Source organism: Oncorhynchus masou, chromosome 29 (genome assembly GCF_036934945.1).
Source record: "Oncorhynchus masou masou isolate Uvic2021 chromosome 29, UVic_Omas_1.1, whole genome shotgun sequence".
Lineage (NCBI taxonomy): Eukaryota > Metazoa > Chordata > Actinopteri > Salmoniformes > Salmonidae > Oncorhynchus > Oncorhynchus masou.
In genome coordinates, this window is record NC_088240.1 from 67,964,085 (window position 1) to 67,990,484 (window position 26,400).

A 26,400-nucleotide genomic window follows, 5' to 3' on the forward strand; every position below is an offset into this window, starting at 1 on the left:
AGGTGGAGGGGGTGCAGTAGAGGAATGGAGATGGATGGATGGTTGGTTGGTGGCGGTGGAGGTGGAGATAGATATAAATGGATGGATGGTGGGGGTGGAGGTGTAGGTGTACATATAGTACGTTCAGTAGATGTGCTGCTGTCTCAACCAGAGCGACACAGTTTATACAGACACTGCCTCCCCTATATCTGGTTGCATGGCTCCAAGCCCTCACAGAGCCCTCAAGGCCAGCTGATTCAGGGGTTTTGTTCCCAGACAGGGCTGGGTGACCAGATAGTTTTTCAACCCAAGGAGGGGGATGTCACTGGGGGCCCGACTGCTGGGCCTCTGAGGGCAGGGCCTCTGAGGGCAGGGCCCATGGACCTAAAGGATGTCTCAAATGGCACCCTATTCCCTATGTAGTGAACTACTTTTGACCAGAGCCTTACACATGTTGAACACAATAAAGCCCTTTCATTTTTACAAACACATGCTGAGTGCACACAGACTCACACACAGCAATTTTCATAGTCTCATAATAAGAATAGATGTTATGTTTTTGCAAGTTTATTAACTATATAGCTCAGTTGGGGATGTTTTGGTCAGCCCAACCACCTGCAGTAGCTTGTCACGTCTGAAAGCTTGTGTGTCAGTCAAAGAGGTGCTTGTGGTGGTGGTGAAATCGGTCCTTTTTCCATCAGTATTCTCTTTCCTTCCCACAACCAGTGGCAGCCGTGACGAGAGATCTCTTGTTCTGTGAAACGGCATCAATATTTACACGCCTCAGTGTCTGGAGCCTCTAACAGAGCTGTTGGACACTGGAATACGATAGGACAGACTTGCTGCTGAGAGTTTCACAGAGAGTCAGGCGAAGAAGCAGGAGTGAAGGTTTGAGATGGATTTGAGCTACATTAAACTGAGCCCCGAGATTATTTATTTTCTTATTTAGTCTAGTATAGCCTATCAGACTCATGGTTAAGACAATAAAATATGATCTTTTGTTATATATCTTTGCTTGATATTAGCCTACAGTAAAGGGGTGAAGGACATCCAGTCTGATTGGACAGTACTGAGGGCCTTTATATGTAACCACAGGTCAGTAGAGTCTAGGCTCAGCTGCTACACAGCACACATCTTATACAAGGAATGATTTTAGAGATATAGATGGAGACTTTGAATGACATACTGTGCACTATGTACATTTTCTGAACCCCCAGAATCCTCAGAATCCTCCTCAGTCCTTATAGAATGACTGTTCACCATTTCAATTCAATTTGTTGCTCAAAAATGCCTCAGGAATCAACAGTCTCCTGAGACCAAGTCATTCGTGATTAAAGCGACTTTTGAGGACATCACATGTGCTGTGGTGCTCTTGAGTCTCAGCTCTCATTCACTCTGCTGCAAACGAACATACCTCACACTTATTGGATCTTTCTGGCCTCGTCAGAGTATAAAACCCTAATATTCCAGTGAATTTAGAGGAGCACGTTGTTGTGGCGCATCAGAAATAGCTTGGTGAGTCCCTGAGCGTCACGGGCGTGTAACGGCACACATTGGATTCTTTGAGCACAGTTGGGCCGCCCAGCACCATGGGGGGACGCGCTGCATTTATAATGAGCTCAAATAAGCTTCGGTAGCGGGAGACTCACACCCGCATCTATTAGTAATGAAGACTTAACTAGTAGGTCTAATACAGCGGCGGTAAAACATGATTGCACGTTTTATTGCTCACTCTTGCACATCTTTCCTCCCACGAAGCTGCTTCTGTATGCTTCTTTTTTGTGTGCCGCGTTTCAAAATTGGAATCCTTTACTGCATTTATGAAGGGGTTGTAGCGGTTTCTATTTGACATCGTGGCAGACACGTATTTTGTTATTTTCTGTAAATAATCTGTTTAGAAAATAATTATGTTTGGAACATAAGACTGTCTGACTGGCTGGTATTATTTGCAGCCTGGACAAATCACATACATTATTAGCATCGCTTAACCTTCACGCGGGCTACATTGAACAGAGCTAGCTGCCTGCCTGTTGTCCGACTAGGTACTGTCCGCGGTGCTGAACGGTGTTGAAGGTCGGCGCCTGTCTTGTTCCCTCGGTTCTTCCTGATTTTACGGCACACTGCCCCGTAACATTTCCACCAAATTAGGATTACATACACTGTTTTTCTGCACGGACACGGTTCTTCCCGTCGTTACCATGGGTAAGCTAAATGTAAAATTGATTGTCTTGGCGTGGAAGTCCAATCAGCCGTTTGGATACTGCATGTACAATGCACATGTAGGCTATAGACTGTTGTGCACTGTTTGCATAAGTAGTCAGAGTATTTTAATGTAGATGATCATATTACCAATGCTGAATTAATTATAGACTATTATGAATGCCTACATGTTATAAACACCTTGTTATAGCCTAGGTGAGGGCAGGTAGTCTGGATACGTTTATATGGATTGTTTAGGCTATGTAGTGCTAATTTTCGGTGAAAGTTCTCATTACATCACGTTCTCTGAAATTCTGAATATATATGGTCATTTCTAAAATGTATGTGAAACGGTGAACAGCTCTTTGATAAGCCGACATGCCAAATGCTCAAGAAAGACCAAAAATAGACTTTGGCTTTGTAAATAATGTCACAGGGCTTAGGGGGGTCTGTGAAAGACATCTGCCATCTCTCTGTGTGAATCCAGTCTCTCCATTTCTCAAGTCGCTCTCATCTTTCTCTGTCACGTCTTTCTGAACTTTGGTAAAATAAGGGGCATACATTTATGCATCAAGTCTATTATTATTACCGCGCACCCGACACACTAAATTTAGAACCTCATTCAAATGTGATGCACCACGTGCCAGACAGTGTTTGAGCATGTGAGAGTCGGCTCTTCTTTCACCTCTATTTAGGCTACACGGTTTCAGGAAACATACTTTAATACATGTTTTCCTCTGTCTTTTTGAGATCTTTACACACACACATTTAGAAGAATGTGGTATATTTCATCCTAGGTAGGTTATATATTTTATATCACACGTTTTAATAACACATTAATACGTGTGCTGCACGGGGGGAAAAGGAGTGCAGAATGATTGAATAGGTGTTGCATGTTTCAGACACAGTCGACTCAAGTGCAAACTCAGTTTCAAAGCCAAGATGTTCCCAGACATGTTCCCTTAAATAATGAGTTTTTAATTAGCTCAGTTAAGTTCAGGCCAGGTGAGACTGGGAGGGAAACAGGCAACATGATACCTATGACAGTCTATTCACCATCACATTAATATTTGACCATGATGCACATCTCTTTATAGTATGTGATATTTTTGTTCTCTGAATGCTATGAACAAGATACAGTAACATTTGATGGTTGGGAATGCATTTCGTCTGAAAGATATGAAACCAAGTATGTGTTTTTGTCTCAAAAAGAACAGTGACTATTTGGACTCAAGTAATGCAAAAATGGTTGCAATTCTCTTAAAAATTAAAAATGGTCACCGTGGTATTTTCATTGTCCTATAGCTTTGAAGTTTGATAATATCATGCTTCTCAACTGTTTTGGTAGGATGTTGTTGTAGTGTAGTGCTGCTTCTTGGCCACAAGAGAGAGCTCAATGACTGAGTGAGTATTGGTTACTGGAACATATGCATCAGATGCATTGTCTCCTCCCTCCCCTATTAACTTCACTTTGATGTAGTGTAGCGCCACAGGCTTGACAGCTAAACAAAGCTCAGCACAAACTGGGATAGCTGAAGGCTGCTCTCTATCTTAAAGGACTTTCAGTCAATGCTGTAAATTGTCTTTTAGAAAGTGATGAACATACACTACATTGATCATCGAAAGCACCACCACAGCACCACCCTTGTAATAGGCTATAGCAGTGTTTTGCTGTAGAGATTTGCAACACACGAGGTTGTCTGAACGCTAGGCCTGCTCATTTTAGATAGAAGTTATTGATTCAAGTCCAGATGAATTAGATGGAGTAAATAGATGGAATAAAATATCTTTGTACGGGACCAAATGCAAATGAGAAAGATGATAAGAATGTATGAACCCACCTTGAGTTTAAATTAAAAAACATTAGATAACAAATGGCATGTCAATCTAAACAGCTTGATGGTACCCATCGGTACATGTCAGTAGCCTACAGTACCTATGCCCCAGCACACCCTGCAAACAAGAACAGCTATTCAATTGATCATAGTGATTCAGGAGTAACATTAAAACAGAACAATATGCCTCACCAACATTAGAAAACCTCAGCAGAAAACCTGAACTCAAAATCCTGAAATATGTTAGTTAACTCAATGAGAGAATAGTCAGATGAACTGATAACTAAAATAGCAGTGCAGATGACATTATTTTGCTAAGTGCAGAGATGTATTATAAGTAATGAATGTGTATGGGACTACTGAAATGTATTGACTTTGTGTCACAGCAGAAAGATCCCCCAAATCCAGAGGTTGTGAGTTCAAATCCCAGGTGGGGTCATATTGAAAAGTCCTTACTAAGTAATCATGTCAAATGTAATCATATTGTCATTGATAGGGGCAGCAGGTTGTCATTGATAGGGGCAGCAGGATGTAATTGATAGGGGCAGCAGGTTGTCATTGATAGGGGCAGAAGGTTGTCATTGATAGGGGCAGCAGGTTGTCATTAATAGGGGCAGCAGGTTGTCATTGATAGGGGCAGCAGGTTGTCATTGATAGGGGCAGCAGGTTGTCATTGATAGGGGCAGAAGGTTGTCATTGATAGGGGCAGCAGGTTGTCATTGATAGGGGCAGCAGGTTGTCATTGATAGGGGCAGCAGGTTGTCATTGATAGGGGCAGCAGGTTGTCATTGATAGGGGCAGCAGGTTGTCATTGATAGGGGCAGCAGGTTGTCATTGATAGGGGCAGCAGGTTGTCATTGATAGGGGCAGCAGGTTGTCATTGATAGGGGCAGCAGGTTGTCATTAATGTCATTGAGCAGCAGGTTGTCATTGATAGGGGCAGCAGGTTGTCATTGATAGGGGCAGCAGGATGTCATTGATAGGGGCAGCAGGTTGTCATTGATAGGGGCAGCAGGTTGTCATTGATAGGGGCAGCAGGTTGTCATTGATAGGGGCAGCAGGTTGTCATTGATAGGGGCAGCAGGTTGTCATTGAGAGGGGCAGCAGGTTGTCATTAATAGGGGCAGCAGGTTGTCATTGATAGGGGCAGCAGGTTGTCATTGATAGGGGCAGCAGGTTGTCATTGATAGGGGCAGCAGGTTGTCATTGATAGGGGCAGCAGGTTGTCATTGATAGGGGCAGCAGGTTGTCATTGATAGGGGTCAGCAGGTTGTCATTGATAGGGGCAGCAGGTTGTCATTGATAGGGGCAGCAGGTTGTCATTGATAGGGGCAGCAGGTTGTCATTGATAGGGGCAGCAGGTTGTCATTGATAGGGGCAGCAGGTTGTCATTGATAGGGGCAGCAGGTTGTCATTGATAGGGGCAGCAGGTTGTCATTAATAGGGGCAGCAGGTTGTCATTGATAGGGGCAGCAGGTTGTCATTGATAGGGGCAGCAGGTTGTCATTGATAGGGGCAGCAGGTTGTCATTAATAGGGGCAGCAGGTTGTCATTGATAGGGGCAGCAGGTTGTCATTGATAGGGCAGGTTGTCATTGATAGGGGCAGCAGGTTGTCATTGATAGGGGCAGCAGGTTGTCATTGATAGGGGCAGCAGGTTGTCATTGATAGGGGCAGCAGGTTGTCATTGATAGGGGCAGCAGGTTGTCATTAATAGGGGCAGCAGGTTGTCATTAATAGGGGCAGCAGGTTGTCATTGATAGGGGCAGGTTGTCATTGATAGGGCAGCAGGTTGTCATTAATAGGGGCAGCAGGTTGTCATTGATAGGGGCAGCAGGTTGTCATTGATAGGGGCAGCAGGTTGTCATTGATAGGGGCAGTAGGTTGTCATTAATAAGGGCAGCAGGTTGTCATTAATAGGGGCAGCAGGTTGTCATTAATAGGGCAGGTTGTCATTGATAGGGGCAGGTTGTCATTGATAGGGGCAGCAGGTTGTCATTGATAGGGGCAGCAGGTTGTCATTAATAGGGGCAGCAGGTTGTCATTAATAGGGGCAGCAGGTTGTCATTAATAGGGGCAGCAGGTTGTCATTAATAGGGGCAGCAGGTTGTCATTAATAGGGGCAGCAGGTTGTCATTAATAGGGGCAGCAGGTTGTCATTGATAGGGCAGCAGGTTGTCATTGATTGTCATTAATAGGGGCAGCAGGTTGTCATTGATAGGGGCAGCAGGTTGTCATTGATAGGGGCAGCAGGTTGTCATTAATAGGGGCAGCAGGTTGTCATTAATAGGGGCAGCAGGTTGTCATTAATAGGGGCAGCAGGTTGTCATTGATAGGGGCAGCAGGTTGTCATTAATAGGGGCAGCAGGTTGTCATTGATAGGGGCAGCAGGTTGTCATTAATAGGGGCAGCAGGTTGTCATTGATAGGGGCAGCAGGTTGTCATTGATAGGGGCAGCAGGTTGTCATTAATAGGGGCAGCAGGTTGTCATTAATAGGGGCAGCAGGTTGTCATTAATAGGGGCAGCAGGTTGTCATTGATAGGGGCAGCAGGTTGTCATTGATAGGGGCAGCAGGTTGTCATTAATAGGGGCAGCAGGTTGTTAAGAGTGTTGGATCAGTAACCGAAAGGTCGCTGGTTTGAGTCGCCAAACTGGTAAGATGGGAAACTCTGCAGTTCTGCTCTTTAGCAAATTGAAGAGCACAACTGCTCCCCGGACATCAATTAAGGCAGCCCCCTGCACCTCCCTGTTTCAGAGGGGTTGGGTTAAATGTGGAAGGCATGCAGTTGTGCAACTGACTAGGTATCCCCCTGATTAAAGATTTTTACACTATTTTAGCTGAACAGCGTACCACTTACCTTAAAACCACATACCATATCATTACTTCCCTGGTACAAACTGGGATCTAGACAAAACCTTCAGGGCACCATGACACAACATCCAAAGAACGTCCTAAAAACGTTCTTGGGGACGTTCCCTGGACAAACTGCAAACTAGACAAAACCTCCAGAGGACCATGACACAACATCCCAAGAACATTCAGGGGACATTCAGGGGACCATGACACAATGTCCCAAGAATGTCGTAAAAATGAGAACTATAAAAAGTCCCCTAGAGAACATTCCCTAGGGACCATCACACAACATCATAAGGACTAGTAAAAGGAAAGTCCCGAGAACATCCTAAAAAGGTCCTAAAATGGTCATCAGTGATGTCCTGGGAATGTACAGGGTCCCTCAGGACTTTCCTTTAGACATCGGTCCCTCAGACCCTTAAGGGACCTAATGGGAACATCGCCGAATGTCCTCCAGACGTCCCTTGTTTGCTGGGACATTTAGTGGGCTACATATGCCATTTATATTTTTCTGCTAGGTTTGGAGCACTAGGTTTTTTAAATGTTCTATATTTGGGTGCAGGTTCAATGACTATGAAATGTGCGAACACGGGGAGAAATGGCCCAGCCTGGGGGGGGGGGCTGTCCCTTCCTCCCCCACACCCGTCCCCCTGACTGCACTCAGCCGTGAAGAGATAAGCGGTGGAGAAGGAGGGAGGAGGGACTGCAGTCTGGCTGCAGTGAACACACCTCTGGCAATCAGCACAGCTGCTTGACCTGTGTGTGTGTGTGTGCATGTGTGTATTTGAATGTATATGTGTGTTTGGTTTAGGGACTATTACAGATGCTAACAGTAGTCTGTCAGAGTGGGCCAAACTGACGCTCTCTGCTGCATCACTGGACGGACTGTTAGAGCGCACATGCTGTGTGAGTGTGTGTGTGTGTGCTGACACCACTTCTGTGTGACTGAGGAGTATGGCTTCAACCTTAAACCTTATCATTAAATAATCTCTACTGTGATCAACCACTGCTTATATATTTCACCATTTTCACTTTTTAGAGCATTAGTCATCCAGGTTATGTTTGGGTGCAGACCAGATGCTACACTATATAGTCTTGTATAGGAATGCTGTGTGAGGCTGAGCTATGCTTAGCATGCCCTGCTCAGTATTCATTTGGCCTGTGTGCGTATTTCTTCCTGGTCTTTTTTGGAATACTCATGTACTATTGGGTATGTGCTAATGAGATAGAAGAGCCCACTGCATGTCCAGTCTGAAGCTCAGAATGTGGTTCATTATTATTGGCAGATTGGAGAACAGACTCTTGTGAGCAGTAAATAAGTAGGTCACATCATGCTATGCTGGCTGATGTACAAGGCTCTCTCTATCTGGGAAAGAACTGGGCTATGTTAAGCACAGAGGGAGATTGGAGTAATGAACAGGAAGTGGGACCTGGTGTGGAGGTAGCGGGTGCGTGTGTGTGTGCGCGTGCGCATGCTTGTGACTGGTATGGAGGTTGTGTTTGTGTGTGCTTGTACTTGTGACTGGTATGGAGGTTGTGTTTGTGTGTGCGCGTGCTTGTGACTGGTATGGAGGTTGTGAGTGCACGTGCACGTACTTGAGAAGTATGGAAGTAGAGTGTAGCCCCCACCCCGGTGGTTCAGACATCTGATTGTCTGGGATGATAAGGAGACAACCTCTCATTGGTCATGCCATGGCCTTCCGAATATGACCCCTAGCCAGTTAGCCAGCCAGTTAGCCAGCCAGCCACTATGTCAGTGGAGGGTTGTGTAGTGTGCTCTTTAAGCCCAGCCCAGACAATAGTAATCACAGTAATACACTCCAGTACTGAGTCAGCTCAATGCTCTGACTATAGGACCAGAGTCAGGCTATAACTAGCGGCTGGAGGACACTGCTGCTGGGTTGTGTGCAGCTGCCTACCTGTCTACTGGACATCACTGCTGTCAGTCAGTCTGTCAGTCACTGGCCATCAGCCTGAGTTCCTCATGGACCCTGATGCCCTGCACCCTGATGCCCTGCACCATGCTCCTTCAGAGAGAGAGAGAGAGAGAGAGAGAGAGAGAGAGAGAGAGAGAGAGAGAGAGAGAGAGAGAGAGAGAGAGAGAGAGAGAGAGAGAGAGAGAGAGAGAGAGAGAGAGAGAGAGAGGCGCCAGGCAGCTCAGGTGGCTGCCCATTTCTTCCTTTCCACTAGGCATAGCTCCTCCTCCAGACTAGGGAGGGTGGTTGTTAAGGCAGAGTGAGGCTGGATGAGCTGTGTCTGAGGCGGAGTGATCAGGTTACGCATCCCAAATGGCACCCTATGCTAAATATAGTGCAATATTTTTGATCAGGACCCATAGCACACTATGTAGGGAATAGGGTGCCATTTGTGAAGCAGCCCAGGGCTTTGAGGACGGCTGTGCTGCGTCTGAGGTGGAGTGATCAGGGCTTTTGTCGGCTCCTGGATTTATGAGGCTAATGTGGAGGGAGGGGGCTGCAGACCACAGTTAGTGCTACTTCCTCTGTAGAGCTGCTGAACAGTCTCTCTCCATCCCTCTGCTATACACATACAGCTGTATTAAACAGTAGGGCTGCAGCTAGCTTCCTATTTAGATTCAGGTACTTACAGTACTGTGCACCACAAAGTTAGTACCATAGAAAGAGAATCACTCATTAATGACTCTGTAACCACCCACTACCAACCCATTGACTTGAATGGGGATACCTATTCTAGTGATTTTATTTCTATGGCTGGTACCCCATATAAGCAAGTGGTGTAAGTACTGTATGTACACTCTTAGAAAAAAGTGCTATCTAGAGCCTTACAGGGTTCTGTGTCCTGTCCCCATAGGAGAACCTTTTGAGAACTGTTTTCCACAGAGGGTTCAACCAGAAACCAAAAAGGGTTCAACCAGAAACCAAAAAGGGTTCTCCTGTGGGGACGGCCAAAGACACTTTGGAATCCTTTTCTCTGAGAATGAAGGGAGATGTAGATCATATGAACTTCAGATTCCTCATCATACTCACAGACTGTCCAGTGAACTCAACATTATGTCCTCGATTAGATATGGTCCGACATACAATCCTACTATTCTCTCCCTCCTAAACACTTGCCCTAAGGCTACTGTATGTGTATGCAATATTACCAAATTATTCATATCCTCATCTGTATATTTACAGTGTTTCCTACAACATCTAGCAGGTTCAAGTATCCTTTTTTGATGATACTTGGCACGTCTCCTCTAGGGGTTGATCCATTCCATGACTCCTTTCATTGTAGTTCAAGCCCACCACCACCAACACCATCCCCACCACTGCAGATATCTAACCCCCTCTGTCCTCTGTGTACAGGTTATGTGGGTATGCAACTTGTGCCGAAAACAACAAGAAATCCTAACCAAGTCGGGGGCGTGGTTCTACAGCAGCGCCGCAGGGCCACGGGGTGGGTCTGAGGGCCCCAGGGGTCGACGTCACGAGGAGGCCCCCCAGGAGAAGAAGGCCAAACTGCAGCAGGATCTCCTCCACCAGCGGCCCCCAGGTGACGTATCAGCAGACAGAAGCAGACCTCCCGGACTCCCCAGACAAGGCTCCCTCAACAACGGCTCAGGGCTGAGGCTCTCAGGTCCAGGACAGGACATAGACAGGTGAGTCCAGTGTGTGTGTAAGGTTGTGTTTGTGTTAAACATTTGAACAATTCTAGAGAGAGCAGACATCATCATGTCCTGTGTACACAAATGTAAAACAAGCAGGGGTCTACCCCCCTTGAGGTTCTAGAGAGAGCTGACATAATCATGTCCTGTGTACACAAATATAAAACAAGCAGGGGTCTACCCCCCCTTGAGGTTCTAGAGAGAGCTGACATAATCATGTCCTGTGTACACAAATATAAAACAAGCAGGGGTCCACCCCCCCTTGAGGTTCTAGAGAGAGCAGACATAATCATGTCCTGTGTACACAAATGTAAAACAAGCAGGGGTCTACCCCCCTTGAGGTTCTAGAGAGAGCAGACATCATCATGTCCTGTGTACACAAATGTAAAACAAGCAGGGGTCTACCCCCCCTTGAGGTTCTAGAGAGAGCAGATATCATCATGTCCTGTGTACACAAATGTAAAACAAGCAGGGGTCTACCCCACCCCTTGAGGTTCTAGAGAGAGCAGACATCATCATGTCCTGTGTCCACAAATGTAAAACAAGCAGGGGTCTACCCCCCTTGAGGTTCTAGAGAGAGCAGACATCATCATGTCCTGTGTCCACAAATATAAAACAAGCCTGTGTAGGGGTCCACCCCCTTGAGGTTCTAGAGAGAGCAGACATACATAAAACAAGCAGGGGTCATGTCCAGACATGTCCTGTACACAAATGTAAAACAAGCACACCCCCTTGGGTTCTAGAGAGAGCAGATATCATCATGTCCTGTGTACCTGTAAAACAAGAGGGGTCTCTAGTTCTAGAGAGAGCAGACATCATCATGTCCTGTGTCCACAAATGTAAAACAAGCAGGGGTCTACCCCCTTGAGGTTCTAGAGAGAGCAGACATCATCATGTCCTGTGTCATCACAAATGTAAAACAAGCAGGGGTCTACCCCCTTGAGGTTCTAGAGAGAGCTGACATAATCATGTCCTGTGTACACAAATATAAAACAAGCAGGGGTCCACCCCCTTGAGGTTCCCATCATCATGTCCTGTGTAGTAAAACAAGTTCTAGGTTCTAGAGAGAGCAGATATCATCATGTCCTGTGTACACAAATGTAAAACAAGCAGGGGTCTACCCCACCCCTTGAGGTTCTAGAGAGAGCAGACATCACCATGTCCTGTGTCCACAACTGTAAAACAAGCAGGGGTCTACCCCCCTTGAGGTTCTAGAGAGAGCTGACATAATCATGTCCTGTGTACACAAATGTAAAACAAGCAGGGGTCTCCCCCTAGAGAGCAGACATCATCATGTCCTGTGTACACAAATGTAAAACAAGCAGGGGTCCACCCCCTTGAGGTTCTAGTAATCATGTCCTGTGTAATGTAAAACAAGCAGGGGTCTACCCCCTTGAGGTTCTAGAGAGAGCAGACATCATCATGTCCTGTGTACACAAATGTAAAACAAGCAGGGGTCTAAGGTTCTAGAGAGAGCAGACATCATCATGTCCTGTGTACACAAATGTAAAACAAGCAGGGGTCTACCCCACCCCTTGAGGTTCTAGAGAGAGCAGACATCATCATCATGTCAAGCTGTTCTAGTCATCATGTCAAAAATGTAAAACAAGCAGGGGTCTACCCCCTTGAGGTTCTAGAGAGAGCAGACATCATCATGTCCTGTGTACACAAATGTAAAACAAGCAGGGGTCTACCCCCCTTGAGGTTCTAGAGAGAGCAGACATAATCATGTCCTGTGTACACAAATGTAAAACAAGGGGTCTACCCCCCCCCTTGAGGTTCTAGAGAGAGCAGACATCATCATGTCCTGTGTCCACAAATGTAAAACAAGCAGGGGTCTACCCCCCTTGAGGTTCTAGAGAGAGCAGACATCATTGTGTCCTGTGTACACAAATGTAAAACAAGCAGGGGTCTACCCCCCTTGAGGTTCTATCATGTCCTGTGTCCACAAATGAAAACAAGCAGGGGTCTACCCCCCCCTTGAGACATCATCATGTCCTGTGTACACAAATGTAAAACAAGCAGGGGTCTACCCCCCTTGAGGTTCTAGAGAGAGGTTCAGAAATCATCATGTCCTGTGTACACAAATGTAAAACAAGCAGGGGTCTACCCCCCTTGAGGTTCTAGAGAGAGCAGACATCATCATGTCCTGTGTACACAATGTAAAACAAGCAGGGGTCTACCCCCCCTTGAGGTTCTAGAGAGAGCAGACATCATCATGTCCTGTGTACACAAATGTAAAACAAGCAAGCAGGGACATCATCATGTCCTGTGTACCCCAGGGGTTACCCCCCCCTTGAGGTTCTAGAGAGAGACAGACATAATCATGTCCTGTGTACACAAATGTAAAACAAGGGAGGTTCTAGGGTCTACCCCCTTGAGGTTCTAGAGAGAGCAGACATCATCATGTCCTGTGTACACAAATGTAAAAAGCACCCCCTTGAGGTTCTAGAGAGGATATCATCATGTCCTGTGTACACAAATGTAAAACAAGCAGGGGTCTACCCCCCTTGAGGTTCTAGAGAGAGCAGACATCATCATGTCCTGTGTCCACAAATGTAAAACAAGCAGGGGTCCTACCCAAGCAGGGGTCTACCTCCCTTGAGGTTCTAGAGAGAGCAGACATCATCATGTCCTGTGTACACAAATGTAAAACAAGCAGGGTCTCCTAGGTTCTAGAGAGAGCAGACATCATCATGTCCTGTGTCCACAAATGTAAAACAAGCAGGGGTCTACCCCATGTCCTGAGGTTCTAGAGAGAGCAGACATCATCATGTCCTGTGTACACAAATGTAAAACAAGCTACCCCCTTGAGGTTCTAGAGAGCAGAAATCATCATGTCCTGTGTACACAAATGTAAAACAAGCAGGGGTCTACCCCCCCCACTTGAGGTTCTAGAATCATCATGTCCTGTGTCCAAACTGTAAAACAAGCAGGGGGTCTACCCCCTTGAGGTTCTAGAGAGAGCAGACATAATCATGTCCTGTGTACACAAATGTAAAACAAGCAGGGGTCTAAAGAGAGCAGACATCATCATGTCCTGTGTACAAAATGTAAAACAAGCAGGGGTCTACCCCCTTGAGGTTCTAGAGAGAGCAGACATCATCATGTCCTGTGTACACAAATGTAAAACAAGCAGGGGTCTAGGTTCCCCCATGTCCCCCAAATTGAGGTTCTAGAGAGAGCAGACATCATCATGTCCTGTGTCCACAAATGTAAAACAAGCAGGGGTCTACCCCCTTGAGGTTCTAGAGAGAGCAGACATCAAGCAGGGGTCTATCCCCCTTGAGGTTCTAGAGAGAGCAGACATCATCAGTCCTGTGTACACAAATGTAAAACAGAGAGAGCAGACATCATCATGTCCTGTGTACACAAATGTAAAACAAGCAGGGGTCTACCCCCTCTTGAGGTTCTAGAGAGGCAGACATCATCATGTCCTGTGTACACAAATGTAAAACAAGCAGGGGTCTTTGAGGTTCTAGAGAGAGCAGACATCATCATGTCCTGTGTACACAAATGTAAAACAAGCAGGGGTCTACCCCCCCATCTTGTCCTGTGTACAAACAAACAAGCGGGGTTGAGGTTCTAGAGAGAGCAGACAGACATCATCATGTCCTCATCATGTCCTGTGTACACAAATGTAAAACAAGCAGGGGTCTACCCCCCTTGAGGTTCTAGAGAGAGCAGACATCATCATGTCCTGTGTACACAAATGTAAAACAAGCATGGGTCTAAAACAAGCAGGGGTCTACCCCCTTGAGGTTCTAGAGAGAGACATCATCATGTCCTGTGTACATGTAAAACATCATGTTCATCATGTCCTGTGTACACAAATAAAACAAGCAGGGGTCTACCCCCCCTTGAGGTTCTAGAGAGAGCAGACATCATCATGTCCTGTGTACACAAATGGTCTCCCCCTTGAGGTTCTAGAGAGAGCAGACATCATCATGTCCTGTGTACACAAATGTAAAAATGTAAAACAAGCGGGGGTCTACCCCCCCCCCCCTTTAGGTTCTAGAGAGAGCAGACATCATCATGTCCTGTGTACACAAATGTAAAACAAGCAGGGGTCTACCCCCCTTGAGGTTCTAGAGAGAGCAGACATCATCATGTCCTGTGTACACAAATGTAAAACAAGCAGGGGTCAAAGCAGGGGTCTACCCCCCCCCTTGAGGTTCCATCATGTCCTGTGTACACAAATGTAAAACAAGCAGGGGTGAGGTTCTAGAGAGAGCAGACATCATCATGTCCTGTGTACACAAATGTAAAACAAGCAGGGGGGGTCTACCCCCCTAGAGAGAGCAGACATGAGGTTCTAGAGGGGTCTATCACCCCCCCCTTGAGAGCAGACATCATCATGTCCTGTGTACACAAATGTAAAACAAGCAGGGGTCTACCCCCCTTGAGGTTCTAGAGAGAGCAGACATCATCATGTCCTGTGTACACAAATGTAAAACAAGCAGGGGTCTACCCCCTTGAGGTTCTAGAGAGAGCAGACATCATCATGTCCTGTGTACACAAATGTAAAACAAGCAGGGGTCTACCCCCTTGAGGTTCTAGAGAGAGCAGACATCATTGAGGTTCTTGAGAGAGAGAGCAGACATCATCATGTCCTGTGTACCTGTCTATACACAAATGTAAAACAAGCAGGGGTCTACCCCCCTTGAGGTTCTAGAGAGAGCAGACATCATCATGTCCTGTGTACACAAATGTAAAAAGCAAGCAGGGGACATCTACCTGTGTACACCCTTGAGGTTCTAGAGAGAGCAGACATCATCATGTCCTGTGTACACAAATGTCATGTCCTGTGTACACAAATATAAAACAAGCAGGGGTCTACCCCCCTTGAGGTTCTAGAGAGCAGACATCATCATGTCCTGTGTACACAAATGTAAAACAAGCAGGGGTCTACCCCCTTGAGGTTCTAGAGGGGTCTGCCCCCCTTGAGGTTCTAGAGAGAGCAGACATCATCATGTCCTGTGTACACAAATGTAAAACAAGCAGGGGTCTACCCCCCCTTGAGGTTCTAGAGAGAGCAGACATCATCATGTCCTGTGTACACAAATGTAAAACAAGCAGGGGTCTACCCCCCTTGAGGTTCTAGAGAGAGCAGACATCATCATGTCCTGTGTACACAAATGTAAAACAAGCAGGGGTCTACCCCCTTGAGGTTCTAGAGAGAGCAGACATCATCATGTCCTGTGTACACAAATGTAAAACAAGCAGGGGTCTACCCCCCTTGAGGTTCTAGAGAGAGCAGACATCATCATGTCCAAAACAAGCAGGGGTCTGCCTCCCCTTGAGGTTCTAGAGAGAGCAGACATCATCATGTCCTGTGTACACAAATGTAAAACCAGGGGTCTACCCCCCTTGAGGTTCTTGGTTCTAGAGAGAGCAGACATCATCATGTCCTGTGTACCTGTAACACAAATGTAAAACAAGCAGGGGTCTACCCCCTTGAGGTTCTAGAGAGAGCAGACATCATCATGTCCTGTGTAGGTTCTAGAGAGAGCAGACATCATCATGTCCTGTGTACACAAATGTAAAACAAGCAGGGGTCTACCCCCCTATGAGGTTCTAGAGAGAGACATCATCATGTCCTGTGTACACAAATGTAAAACAAGCAGGGGTCAGACATCATCTAGAGAGCAGACATCATGTCCTGTGTACACAAATGTAAAACAAGCAGGGGTCTACAGGTTCTAATCATGTCCTGTGTACACAAATGTAAAACAAGCAGGGGTCTACCCCCCTTGAGGTTCTAGAGAGAGCAGACATCATCATGTCCTGTGTACACAAATGTAAAACAAGCAGGGGTCTACCCCCCTTGAGGTTCTAGAGAGAGCAGACATCATCATGTCCTGTGTACACAAATGTAAAACAAGCAGGGGTCTACCCCCTTGAGGTTCTAGAGAGAGCAGACATCATCATGTCCTGTCTACCCCCCCTACTAGAGAGAGCAGACATCATCATGTCCTGTGTACACAAATGTAAAACAAGCAGGGGTCTACCCCCATGAGGTTCTAGAGAGAGCAGACATCATCATGTCCTGTGTACACAAATGTAAAACAAGCAGGGGTCTACCCCCTGTGAGGTTCTAGAGAGGTTCTAGAGCAGACATCATCATGTCCTGTGTACACAAATGTAAAACAAGCAGGGGTCTACCACCCTTGAGGTTCTAGAGAGAGCAGACATCATCATGTCCTGTGTACACAAATGTAAAACAAGCAGGGGTCTACCCCCCTTGAGGTTCTAGAGAGAGCAGACATCATCATGTCCTGTGTACAACCCCAAGCCTACCCCTTGATGTAAAACAAGCAGGGGTCTACCCCCCCATGAGGTTCTAGAGAGAGCAGACATCATCGTGTCCTGTATACACAAATGTAAAACAAGCAGGGGTCTACCACCCTTGAGGTTCTAGAGAGAGCAGACATCATCATGTCCTGTGTACACAAATGTAAAACAAGCAGGGGTCTACCCCCCCCCTTGAGGTTCTAGAGAGAGCAGACAGGAAGTGAGAGAGAGAGAGGAGTCCAGCATCAGCAGCAAGAGATAAACACTTTGACTGAATGACACATGGACAAACAAAACATAACAATGTACCTGTGTTTAGCAGAGGCACACAAGATCTGATTTGATGGAATGGATGGGCTTAGTATCCTTGAATACATAGAACTTGTCTATGAATTGGCACATCAAAACAACATCGCTGTCCTCGACCAACTGGTCAAGAAATGGAAGGGTAAGTTATATTGAACAGAGGCATCTATATCTGAATGTAGGCATTTGTTTAAGATTCAGAAAAGTATTCAGACCCCTTGACTTCTTTCAGATTTTGTTCCTTTACAGCCTTATTCTAAAATGGATTACATAAAAGAAAATCATCATCAACCTACACTCAAACTGACCAATCGGGGGAGAAGGGCCTTGGTCAGGGAGGTGACCAACAAACCAATTGTCACTCTGATATAACTCTAGAGTTCCTCTGTGGAGATTGGAGAACCTTCCAGAAGGACAACCATCTCTGCAGCACTCCACCAATCAGGCCTTTTATGGTAGAGTGGCCAGACGAAAGCCACTCCTCAGTAAAAGGCACATGACAGCCCGCTTGGAGTTTGCCAAAAGGCACTTGAAGGACTCAGACAATGAGAAACAAGATTCTCTGGCCTGAATGCCAAGTGTCACGTCTGGAGGAAAGCTGGCACCATTACAGTGAAGCATGGTGGTGGCAGCATCATGGTGTGGGGATGTTTTTCAGCGGCAGGGACTGGGAGACTAGTCAGGATAAAGGGAAAGATAAATGGAGCAAAGTACAGAGAGATCATTGATAAAAACCTTCTCCAGAGTGCTCAGGACCTCAGACTGGGTTGAAGGTTCACCTTCCAACAAGACAACGACCCTAAACACATGGCCAAGACAACGCAGGAGTGACTTTGGGGCAAGTCTCTGAATGTCCTTGAGTAGCCCAGCCAGAGCCCAAACTTGAACCCGACTGAACATCTCTGTAGAGACATGAAAATAGATGTGTAGTGATGATCCCCATAAACCTGACAGAGCTTGACAGGATCTGTAGACAATAATGCGAGAAACGCCCCAAATACAGGTGTGCCAAGTTTGTAGCATCATACCCAAGAAGACTCGAGGCTGTAATCGCTGCCAACGATGCTTCAACAAAGCACTGAGTAAATGGTCTGAATACTTATGTAAATGTGATATTTCCGTTTTTATATTTTTATGTATTTGACAACATTTCTAAAAAACTGTTTTTGCTTTGTCATTATGGGGTATTGTGTGTAGATTGATGAAACAATCAAACAATTTAATCCATTTTAGAATAAGGTTGTAACTTATCAAAATGTGGAAAAAGTCAAGGGGTCTGAATACTTTTCGAATGCACCGTACAATATACCATACCCCCATTCCATGAATTCAACTTTGTCCTACCAGCACCATCACCCGCTGTCACGGAACACTATCACCCACTTACCCCAAGGTGGCTCCATTTACCCTGTCCCTATGCTGAATTGACTCCATACCCCCGGGTAAGTTGTGCCAAGAGACCACTGTTTGGACAAGCTGTGTTTTCAAAACTGTTACGTTTACATGAGTTCTAATGATTTCCAGGGATACAAAACATCCTGAAATAGATGGAGATATCTTTGTTAGAAAGATATTATATTTCCGTTGACATAGTGGTGCTAAATAAATAAAAAATGGCATAACTTGCTCCAGTCTTGCCTATAGCAAGCCGTGTCATGTGGTTGGTTAGGTGGAAATGACTCTGGAGCTGTTATGGAAGGAGTGAGGGTCGGGGCCTGGGAAAATTATAGGGTAAAAAAACATCAGAAAAGCTATGGCTCCCAGCAAATGACTTATTTTTTGAGAACAGTAGACAGTTTGATCATACAGATGTGTACGCATGAGGCCCATGATGCAAGACACACGGAAAGACACACGGACACTACCTAAAATAAGTTCCGGAATGACACACCAAAACACACAGACAAACACACACCCACACACTGACTCCCACACTGGATGACTAGTGTCTTTCATCTTTCCCCTTAAGTCAAACTCAGCTAGAGGGATTCCCTTGCTGGTGAACTGACTGATGATGACTATAATACTACATTCACTGTGTCTTCCTCTGAAGCGGCAGAAACCAGACATGCTGAAGAAGCCCTTGGCTGCAACTCATCATAATAACTAGATACACTTTTTGTCCTACTGTTCTCTAGGTATGTTTTAGCCAGATACAGATAGTTCAGGAAGATTTTGGGAAAGATGCACAGTCAATGCAGAGCTATAGGTGGTCTGCCGGGCAGACATTATGTCACTGTTGTCACAAGGGTAGGTTGGAGACTGTACTGTGTTTCTTCCAATAATGTCTGCACAAGAGATCTCTCTCGCGCAAAATAGATATATGATCTCAATTGGGATCTACCTGTTTAAATAAAGAATAAGAAAATAGACCAACTGTTGGATTACACTTCCTTGCTGAGCTTGTGAATCCTTTTTCTCTGTGCCTTGGCTTGCTTGCGTCATCACAGCTGATTTATTGTAATTCCATGTATCACCACACGGTGTCTCCTTCCTCTTTCCATAGTCCACTGACACAGAGAGGGAGAGAGACACCCTAGAACTCTAGACAGGTTCAATCAAATTCTCAGTGTGTTTGAAGGAAAACAAATGCTGTTTGAACCCAGGCAGGTCTGGATGGTATTTCCAACCGTTCCATAACCCAGGGGTCAGTCATGGTGAGCTGCCCTGGGAGGAACAGATGTCCTCTTCCTACTCTCTCTGCTATCCTGCAATTCTGCCTCTCTGCTCCTATCTGCTTCTCCCTGCTCCTCCTCTGTTCTTCTCTGCTCCTCCCTCCTCCTCTGCACCGCTCTGCTCTTCTCTTTTCCTATCTGCTCCTCCCTCATCCTCTCTTTTCCTCACTTCTCCTCTCTGCACTGCTCTCCTCTTCTCTACTCCTCCCTCCTCTCTACTCCTCCCTCCTCCTCTCTGCATCTCTCTTTTCCTTCCTCCTCTCTGCACTACTCTCCTCTTCTCTACTCCTTCCTCCTCCTCTCTGCTCCTCCCTCATCCTCTCTTTTCCTCACTTCTCCTCTCTGCACTGCTCTCCTCTTCTCTGCTTCTCCCTCCTCTCTACTCCTCCCTCCTCCTCTCTGCATCTCTCTTTTCCTTCCTCCTCTCTGCACTACTCTCCTCTTCTCTACTCCTTCCTCCTCCTCTCTGCTCCTCCCTCCTCTCTGCTCCTCCCTCCTCCTCTCTACATCTCTCTTTTCCTTCCTCCCCTCTCTGCACTACTCTCCTCTTCTCTACTCCTCCTCATCCTTTCTGCTCCTCCCTCCTCCTCTCTGCTCCTCCCTCCTCCTCTCTACATCTCTCTTTTCCTTCCTCCTCCTCTCTGCACTGCTCTCCTCTTCTCTACTCCTCCCTCCTCCTCTCTACTCCTCCCTCCTCATCTCTGCATCAATCTTTCCTTCCTCCACCTCTCTGCACTGCTCTCCTCTTCTCTACTCCTCCCTCCTCCCTCCTCCTCTCTGCACCTATCTGCACATCCCTGTTCCTCTATGTTCCTCTGCTCCTCCCTCTTCCTCTCTGCACCTCCCTGTTCCTCTCTGCTTCTCCCTCTTCCTCTCTGCACCCCCCTCTTTCTCTATGCTCCTCTCTTCTCCCTCTTCCTCTCTGCACCTCTCTGTACCTCCCTCTTCCTCTATGCTCCTCCCTCTCCCTGTTCCTCTCTGCTCATCTCTGTTCCTCTCTGCCCACAGGAACAGGCTTCCTGATGGGAAGATTGTGGGTCGTATGTCGTGTCGTCCGGTGCACTGTGGGCCCAGTGGGTGATTCACTCCACAGAGAGGCTTTCCACACACGCACTCACGCACACACACTCACACGCACGCACGCACACACACACGCACGCACGCACACACACACACACACACACACACACACACACACACACACACACACACACACACACACACACACACACACACACACACACACACACACACACACACACACACACTCACAAGCATGCAAGCACACACACACACACACACACACACACAGGAGGTGTGTTTCACTCGACCCCATTCCTCCTCCGCGCCTGTTCCTCTGTCGACCTTGTAAAGGTGTACCTGATGGGCCACGTCCCCCTAGTCTAGCACTGGGACAAACAAGCCTTTACTGTACTGTAGCCACTCTGGGGTTAGAGACACAACTCATTAAGCCTGTGTCCTCTCCCTCCCATTACGACCTTGTGTTGGGCTCTTTTTACTCCCAGACACACAGTAAGGGAAAGATTACTGTAGGAGAGAGAGAACAACTTTGACAATATTCTGCCCACTTGGCAATTTGAAATGACTGTTGGTCACAAACATGAAGAAATGTGATGGTTTTCTGCTTCTGGTGAAAAATGGTGCAGTATAATGGGAATAGGGTGCCATTTAGGACATATTCAGATAGTGGAGTAGGAGTCTGGGACCTGTCTAGCAGAGTAGAATTTATTGAAACTGTTTTACCTTATAAGGTTGTAAGGGGCAATGTGTCGGAACTAACTAGCTGCTATGAAGCAATCTGCATTTTAACAATGACCATTCTCACTATTTAACAGAATTCAGCTACATAAAGCTGTGTCACACACACACACACACACACACACACACACACACACACACACACACACACACACACACACACACACACACACACACACACACACACACACACACACACACACACACACACACGACATCGCACAGCCAGCAAATACAGCTAGTTAATTCTGAGGTTGTTGTATTTGATTACCAGTTAGATCAGGCTGTGGGATGTGAGCTCAGAGCTCTCTCTATATATTAATTGACTTCATGGCTGAGAGGGGGAATGGTAGCAGTGAATGATTCTGGCTTTGGCAGCACTGAGTTCAGTGGCGAAACAGAACCGGAAATGGCCTGTCTGAGAACTCAGGGGACAATGGTGATGATGTATAAAATAGAACTCCCACTGCATAATCACAGAAACCACTTTCATTAATCTAAAGAATGTGTAAATAAACTAAATCTTTTCCATTGAAAGAGAAAGGGGAAAAACCGCAGATGACAGCCTGTTTATAAGGTGAAATAACTTGAGAAATGGTCTAATTTATCTTGGTCTCGGAGGTGTCATTGAAATGAACACACAGATACCCAACATCCAGGACGACGAGATAGTCAGGGTGTGGAGACACGGATGAAACAACAATAATTAGGCTGGGATTAGAATATAATTATCTACTTGTGTTTCTCAAGGTTTCCCATGTTTATCCACCCAGCAACCACAACCACAACCCCAGCCCTATACCCTAGCCTCAGCCCCCAGCCCCAACCAAGTTCAGCACATTAGTATTGTATTAGTTAGCAGGACAAGAGAAACACAGCAAGTCAACATGAGTTTAAATCCAGCCCATTACTTGTTACATTGGTGTCATGAAGTGAGATGGGTGTTTCCTACCCAAGCTAGTGGAGACTCCTGCAGAGATGGGTGTTTCCCACCCAACCTAGTGGAGACTCCTGCAGAGATGGGTGTTTCCCACCCAAGCTAGTGGAGACTCCTGCAGAGATGGGTGTTTCCCACCCAAGCTAGTGGAGACTCCTGCAGAGATGGGTGTTTCCTACCCAAGCAAGTGGAGACTCCTGCAGAGATGGGTGTTTCCCACCCAAGCTAGTGGAGACTCCTGCAGAGATGGATGTTTCCTACCCAAGCTAGTGGAGACTCCTGCAGAGATGGGTGTTTCCCACCCAAGCTAGTGGAGACTCCTGCAGAGATGGGTGTTTCCCACCCAAGCTAGTGGAGACTCCTGCAGAGATGGGTGTTTCCCACCCAAGCTAGTGGAGACTCCTGCAGAGATGGGTGTTTCCCACCCAAGCTAGTGGAGACTCCTGCAGAGATGGGTGTTTCCTACCTAAGCTTGTGGAGACTCCTGCAGAGATGGGTGTTTCCCACCCAAGCTAGTGGAGACTCCTGCAGAGATGGGTGTTTCCCACCCAAGCTAGTGGAGACTCCTGCAGAGATGGGTGTTTCCTACCCAAGCTAGTGGAGACTCCTGCAGAGATGGGTGTTTCCTACCCAAGCTAGTGGAGACTCCTGCAGAGATGGGTGTTTCCCACCCAAGCTAGTGGAGACTCCCGCAGAGATGGGTGTTTCCCACCCAAGCTAGTGGAGACTCCTGCAGAGATGGGTGTTTCCCACCCAAGCTAGTGGAGACTCCCGCAGAGATGGGTGTTTCCCACCGAAGCTAGTGGAGACTCCTGCAGAGATGTATTACGGTGTGCCTCAATCCTGTTTACCAAGTCACTAATAAATCTGGATGTTTTGGGGATTATGGATTAAGTGACCTAATATTATATTAAATCCACCTCTTATTCATCAAATGAACCTCTGTGTAAATGACAGGATAACTGTATGCTTAGTGTTTATGTTGAATGTTATATAAACCATTGATCAGAGAGAAGTGCAAATCACATCTAGGTATCTTTAGGATAGAATAGAATTCTTAAGCAATAAGGCACGGGGGGGGGGGTATATGGCCAGGGGGTGTGGTATATAGGCACTACACAATGTGGAGTGCCTGGACACAGCCCTTAGCCGTGGTATGTTGGCCATATATCACAAACCCCAGAGGTGCGTTATTGCTATTATAAACTGGTTACCAATGTAATTAGAGCAGTAAAGATAAATGTTTTGTCATACCCGTGGTACATGGTCTGATATACTACAGCTGTCAGCCAATCAGAATTCAGGGCTCGAATCACCCAGTTTATAAAATTGAATATAACCTTTTTTCTACAGACGCTGTGCATCCATCCATCCATGTTGGCCTTCACTCACACCTGCCATTTCTTCTGTGTTAAATGGCCCTTTGCTTAATGTCTGCAACTCCCATATGAGCTGCTGGAGTTAGTAGACAAGCCCCCTGTCCTCCCACTGAGGATCATCCAGTCTGATTTGTTAGTAAACTCTTGGAATCCCTTCTTCCACCTTTTATTTCTCTCCCCTTTCTCAGACTCTCTCCCCCTCTCCCCTCTCCCAGAGGAAGTAGAATGCCTTGTTCTCCTCCCTTATTACTTATGAGAGCTGATGGTTGGCAGTCATATATGGCAAAAGCACTGACGACAGCATCTCTGCGCGCCCATGTATTGTATCTGCGTGCGCGGTCCAGAATATGAGAAAGAGAAGGATACAGCAAGCGTGTGCGTGAACGAATGCTTGTGTGTTGTGTGTGTGTTTGTATGCGTGCTCTAATAGGCAGAGAGAAATATGAGTTGAGTATGAGCAGCCCCTGATGCACCGGTAAGTGAAGCTTGCTTTGCTGGAAGATGCCTCGCTGCTGCTTTTTCCGTTCTCTTCTTCCTCACCTCCACTGCAAATAGATCCTGCTACAGCCCGCTATTTATTGTCGGGTTAAGTTCGGAGCATTATGACTGTACATTCCAGCCTCGACTGCTTTTCATGTAAGGACTCTTTCTTCCAAGATCAGGAGAAATATGGAACTTGATTGGCGTCTTCGCGTTTAATGCGTCCCTGGAGATAGACAGACGCGGGTCCGGACGGAGAGCGAGGCAGCGCAGGTGGATGCATTGTGTTTGATGAAAAGGGCCATACTGTGGATAAAAGACACGAAGGAACTGGAGGAAAATGCAGTTTGATACATTGCGTCAATTTTGTAGCTCCGTTCTATCCCATTTTAATGAGGCTTTTACGCCGCCTCAGAACATTCTGCAGACGGAGCTATTCGAGCAGGCGTTGAGCAACATCGGGTGAGTGATTCCTTTGTAAGAATGTATGATTTATGATGGGCTTCCCCCGTTGGTATGTCAAAGGAGCATTCGAAGAGAGGGGGTTTCGCTTATTGATCCATCCGCAGCAGGCTATGCGAAGACGTCGCCTTCCTTCCGGGGAGTTGCAGTTGATATTCCTCCTCGGAGAGAGAGAGAGAGAGAGAGCGAGAGCGAGAGGGAGAGAGAGGGGGGTGTTGTTGGATGGAACGGTCGTGAAACAATACAGCTAAAATGTGATAATGCTGAGATGTGTGTGTGTGTCTGTCTCGGTGTACCGCTGCTGCCGCATGTGTGTGCTCTCGTCATAGGCTGCTGTGCCTTCTTGTGCGGATAACATTACGGTATGTCGTAATATTGCTACAGCCTCGAATCATTTGAGTAATTTGTGACTCTCTTTTTCATACGCTATGCTATGGTAATTACCTCCATTCCTAACCCACACCAATACTGGATTTTTCCCCATGGCCATGTCAGCAGTTTTGTATTGTCCTACAGTAACACTGATTCTTGCTAAACACTGAAGATAATTAATGCAATTTACATATCGCACATACTATTTTTGCTAAATAATCTTAGAAATTCAGCACAAATACTGCCCAACCACTACACACTTATGCAGTATGGAGGAATGACTGTAAATGTAATATAATGTGTGTGTGATATACAACAGAGAATGGGATGGAGTCTAGGGAAAGAGCAAGTGCAGCAGGCATTTTGTAGCCCAGAAACAAGCCTATAGATACAACATGCATCACATGTCTCTAGGGATTGTGGGTCTTTCCCTCATGTTCTTTTTTTTCCTATCTCTCCCTCAGAAATAATTCAGTGTGGCCTCGTGAGCTCTCTGCCCCCTCACTCTCTGCCCCCTCACTCTCTGCCCCCTCACAATACACATACCCAACAGCACACTCACTCACTCAGCCACGGAGGTGTGGTTTACACAGACAGCTGCCTATATGTGTTCCAGTAGCCAATTATCATCATGGTCATCATCACATTTTACCGATTTACATTTGATACTATTTAAAGGGATGCTTCCGGATTTTGGCAATGATGCCCTTTATCTACTTCCCCAGAGTCAGATGAACACGTGGATCCCATTATGATACGGGGCCTCATTGCCAAAATCCCAAAGTATCCCTTTAAGCCTATAAGAAGGATATGAGGATACGATAGTAGCCTAACTAACCCATATCCACCTAGACACCTCAGTGGAGAGACAGGAAAGACTGGAGGACAGGCCCTGTCAGCATACTGTACTGTAAATTAAAGGACCAACTAAATCATGACCACTTGATACAAGATCAAGAGACTGTCACTGTTCCTCAAGGCCCATATTCATAAACAGTCTCAGAGAAGGAGTGCTGGTCCCACCTGTCCATATAATCTCATTCCATATGATCTAAAAGGCTAAACTCATTCTAGATCAGCACCCAGAGGATCTCAGAGATTGAACAAGGGCCATTGTCTCCCTTATAATTTATATTGCATTTTGAGAGAATACTGTAGTGGGACTGCAGGGTACTGATGACAACCACTGACCAACCACAGCAGACTCTCTCTCTCTGTCTA

At 46.3% G+C, this 26,400-nt stretch overlaps 1 protein-coding gene across 8 annotated transcripts in view; it reads left to right on the top strand.

The window, feature by feature from the left end:
- The window catches only part of LOC135520382 (regulating synaptic membrane exocytosis protein 2-like), a 249,172-nt gene that overhangs the window by 56,693 nt on the left and 166,079 nt on the right, over window positions 1-26,400 (top strand). For 6 of the 8 annotated variants that reach the window (XM_064945886.1, XM_064945887.1, XM_064945893.1 and 3 more), the window contains exon 1: window positions 24,308-24,807. In XM_064945886.1, the coding sequence (XP_064801958.1) occupies window positions 24,686-24,807 (122 nt within the window). In that variant the 5' untranslated portion in view covers window positions 24,308-24,685. Of the gene's footprint in view, window positions 1-1,811; window positions 2,182-10,196; window positions 10,490-24,307; window positions 24,808-26,400 lie in introns of those variants that run through there. The other 2 variants (XM_064945884.1, XM_064945892.1) reach the window with 2 other exon arrangements.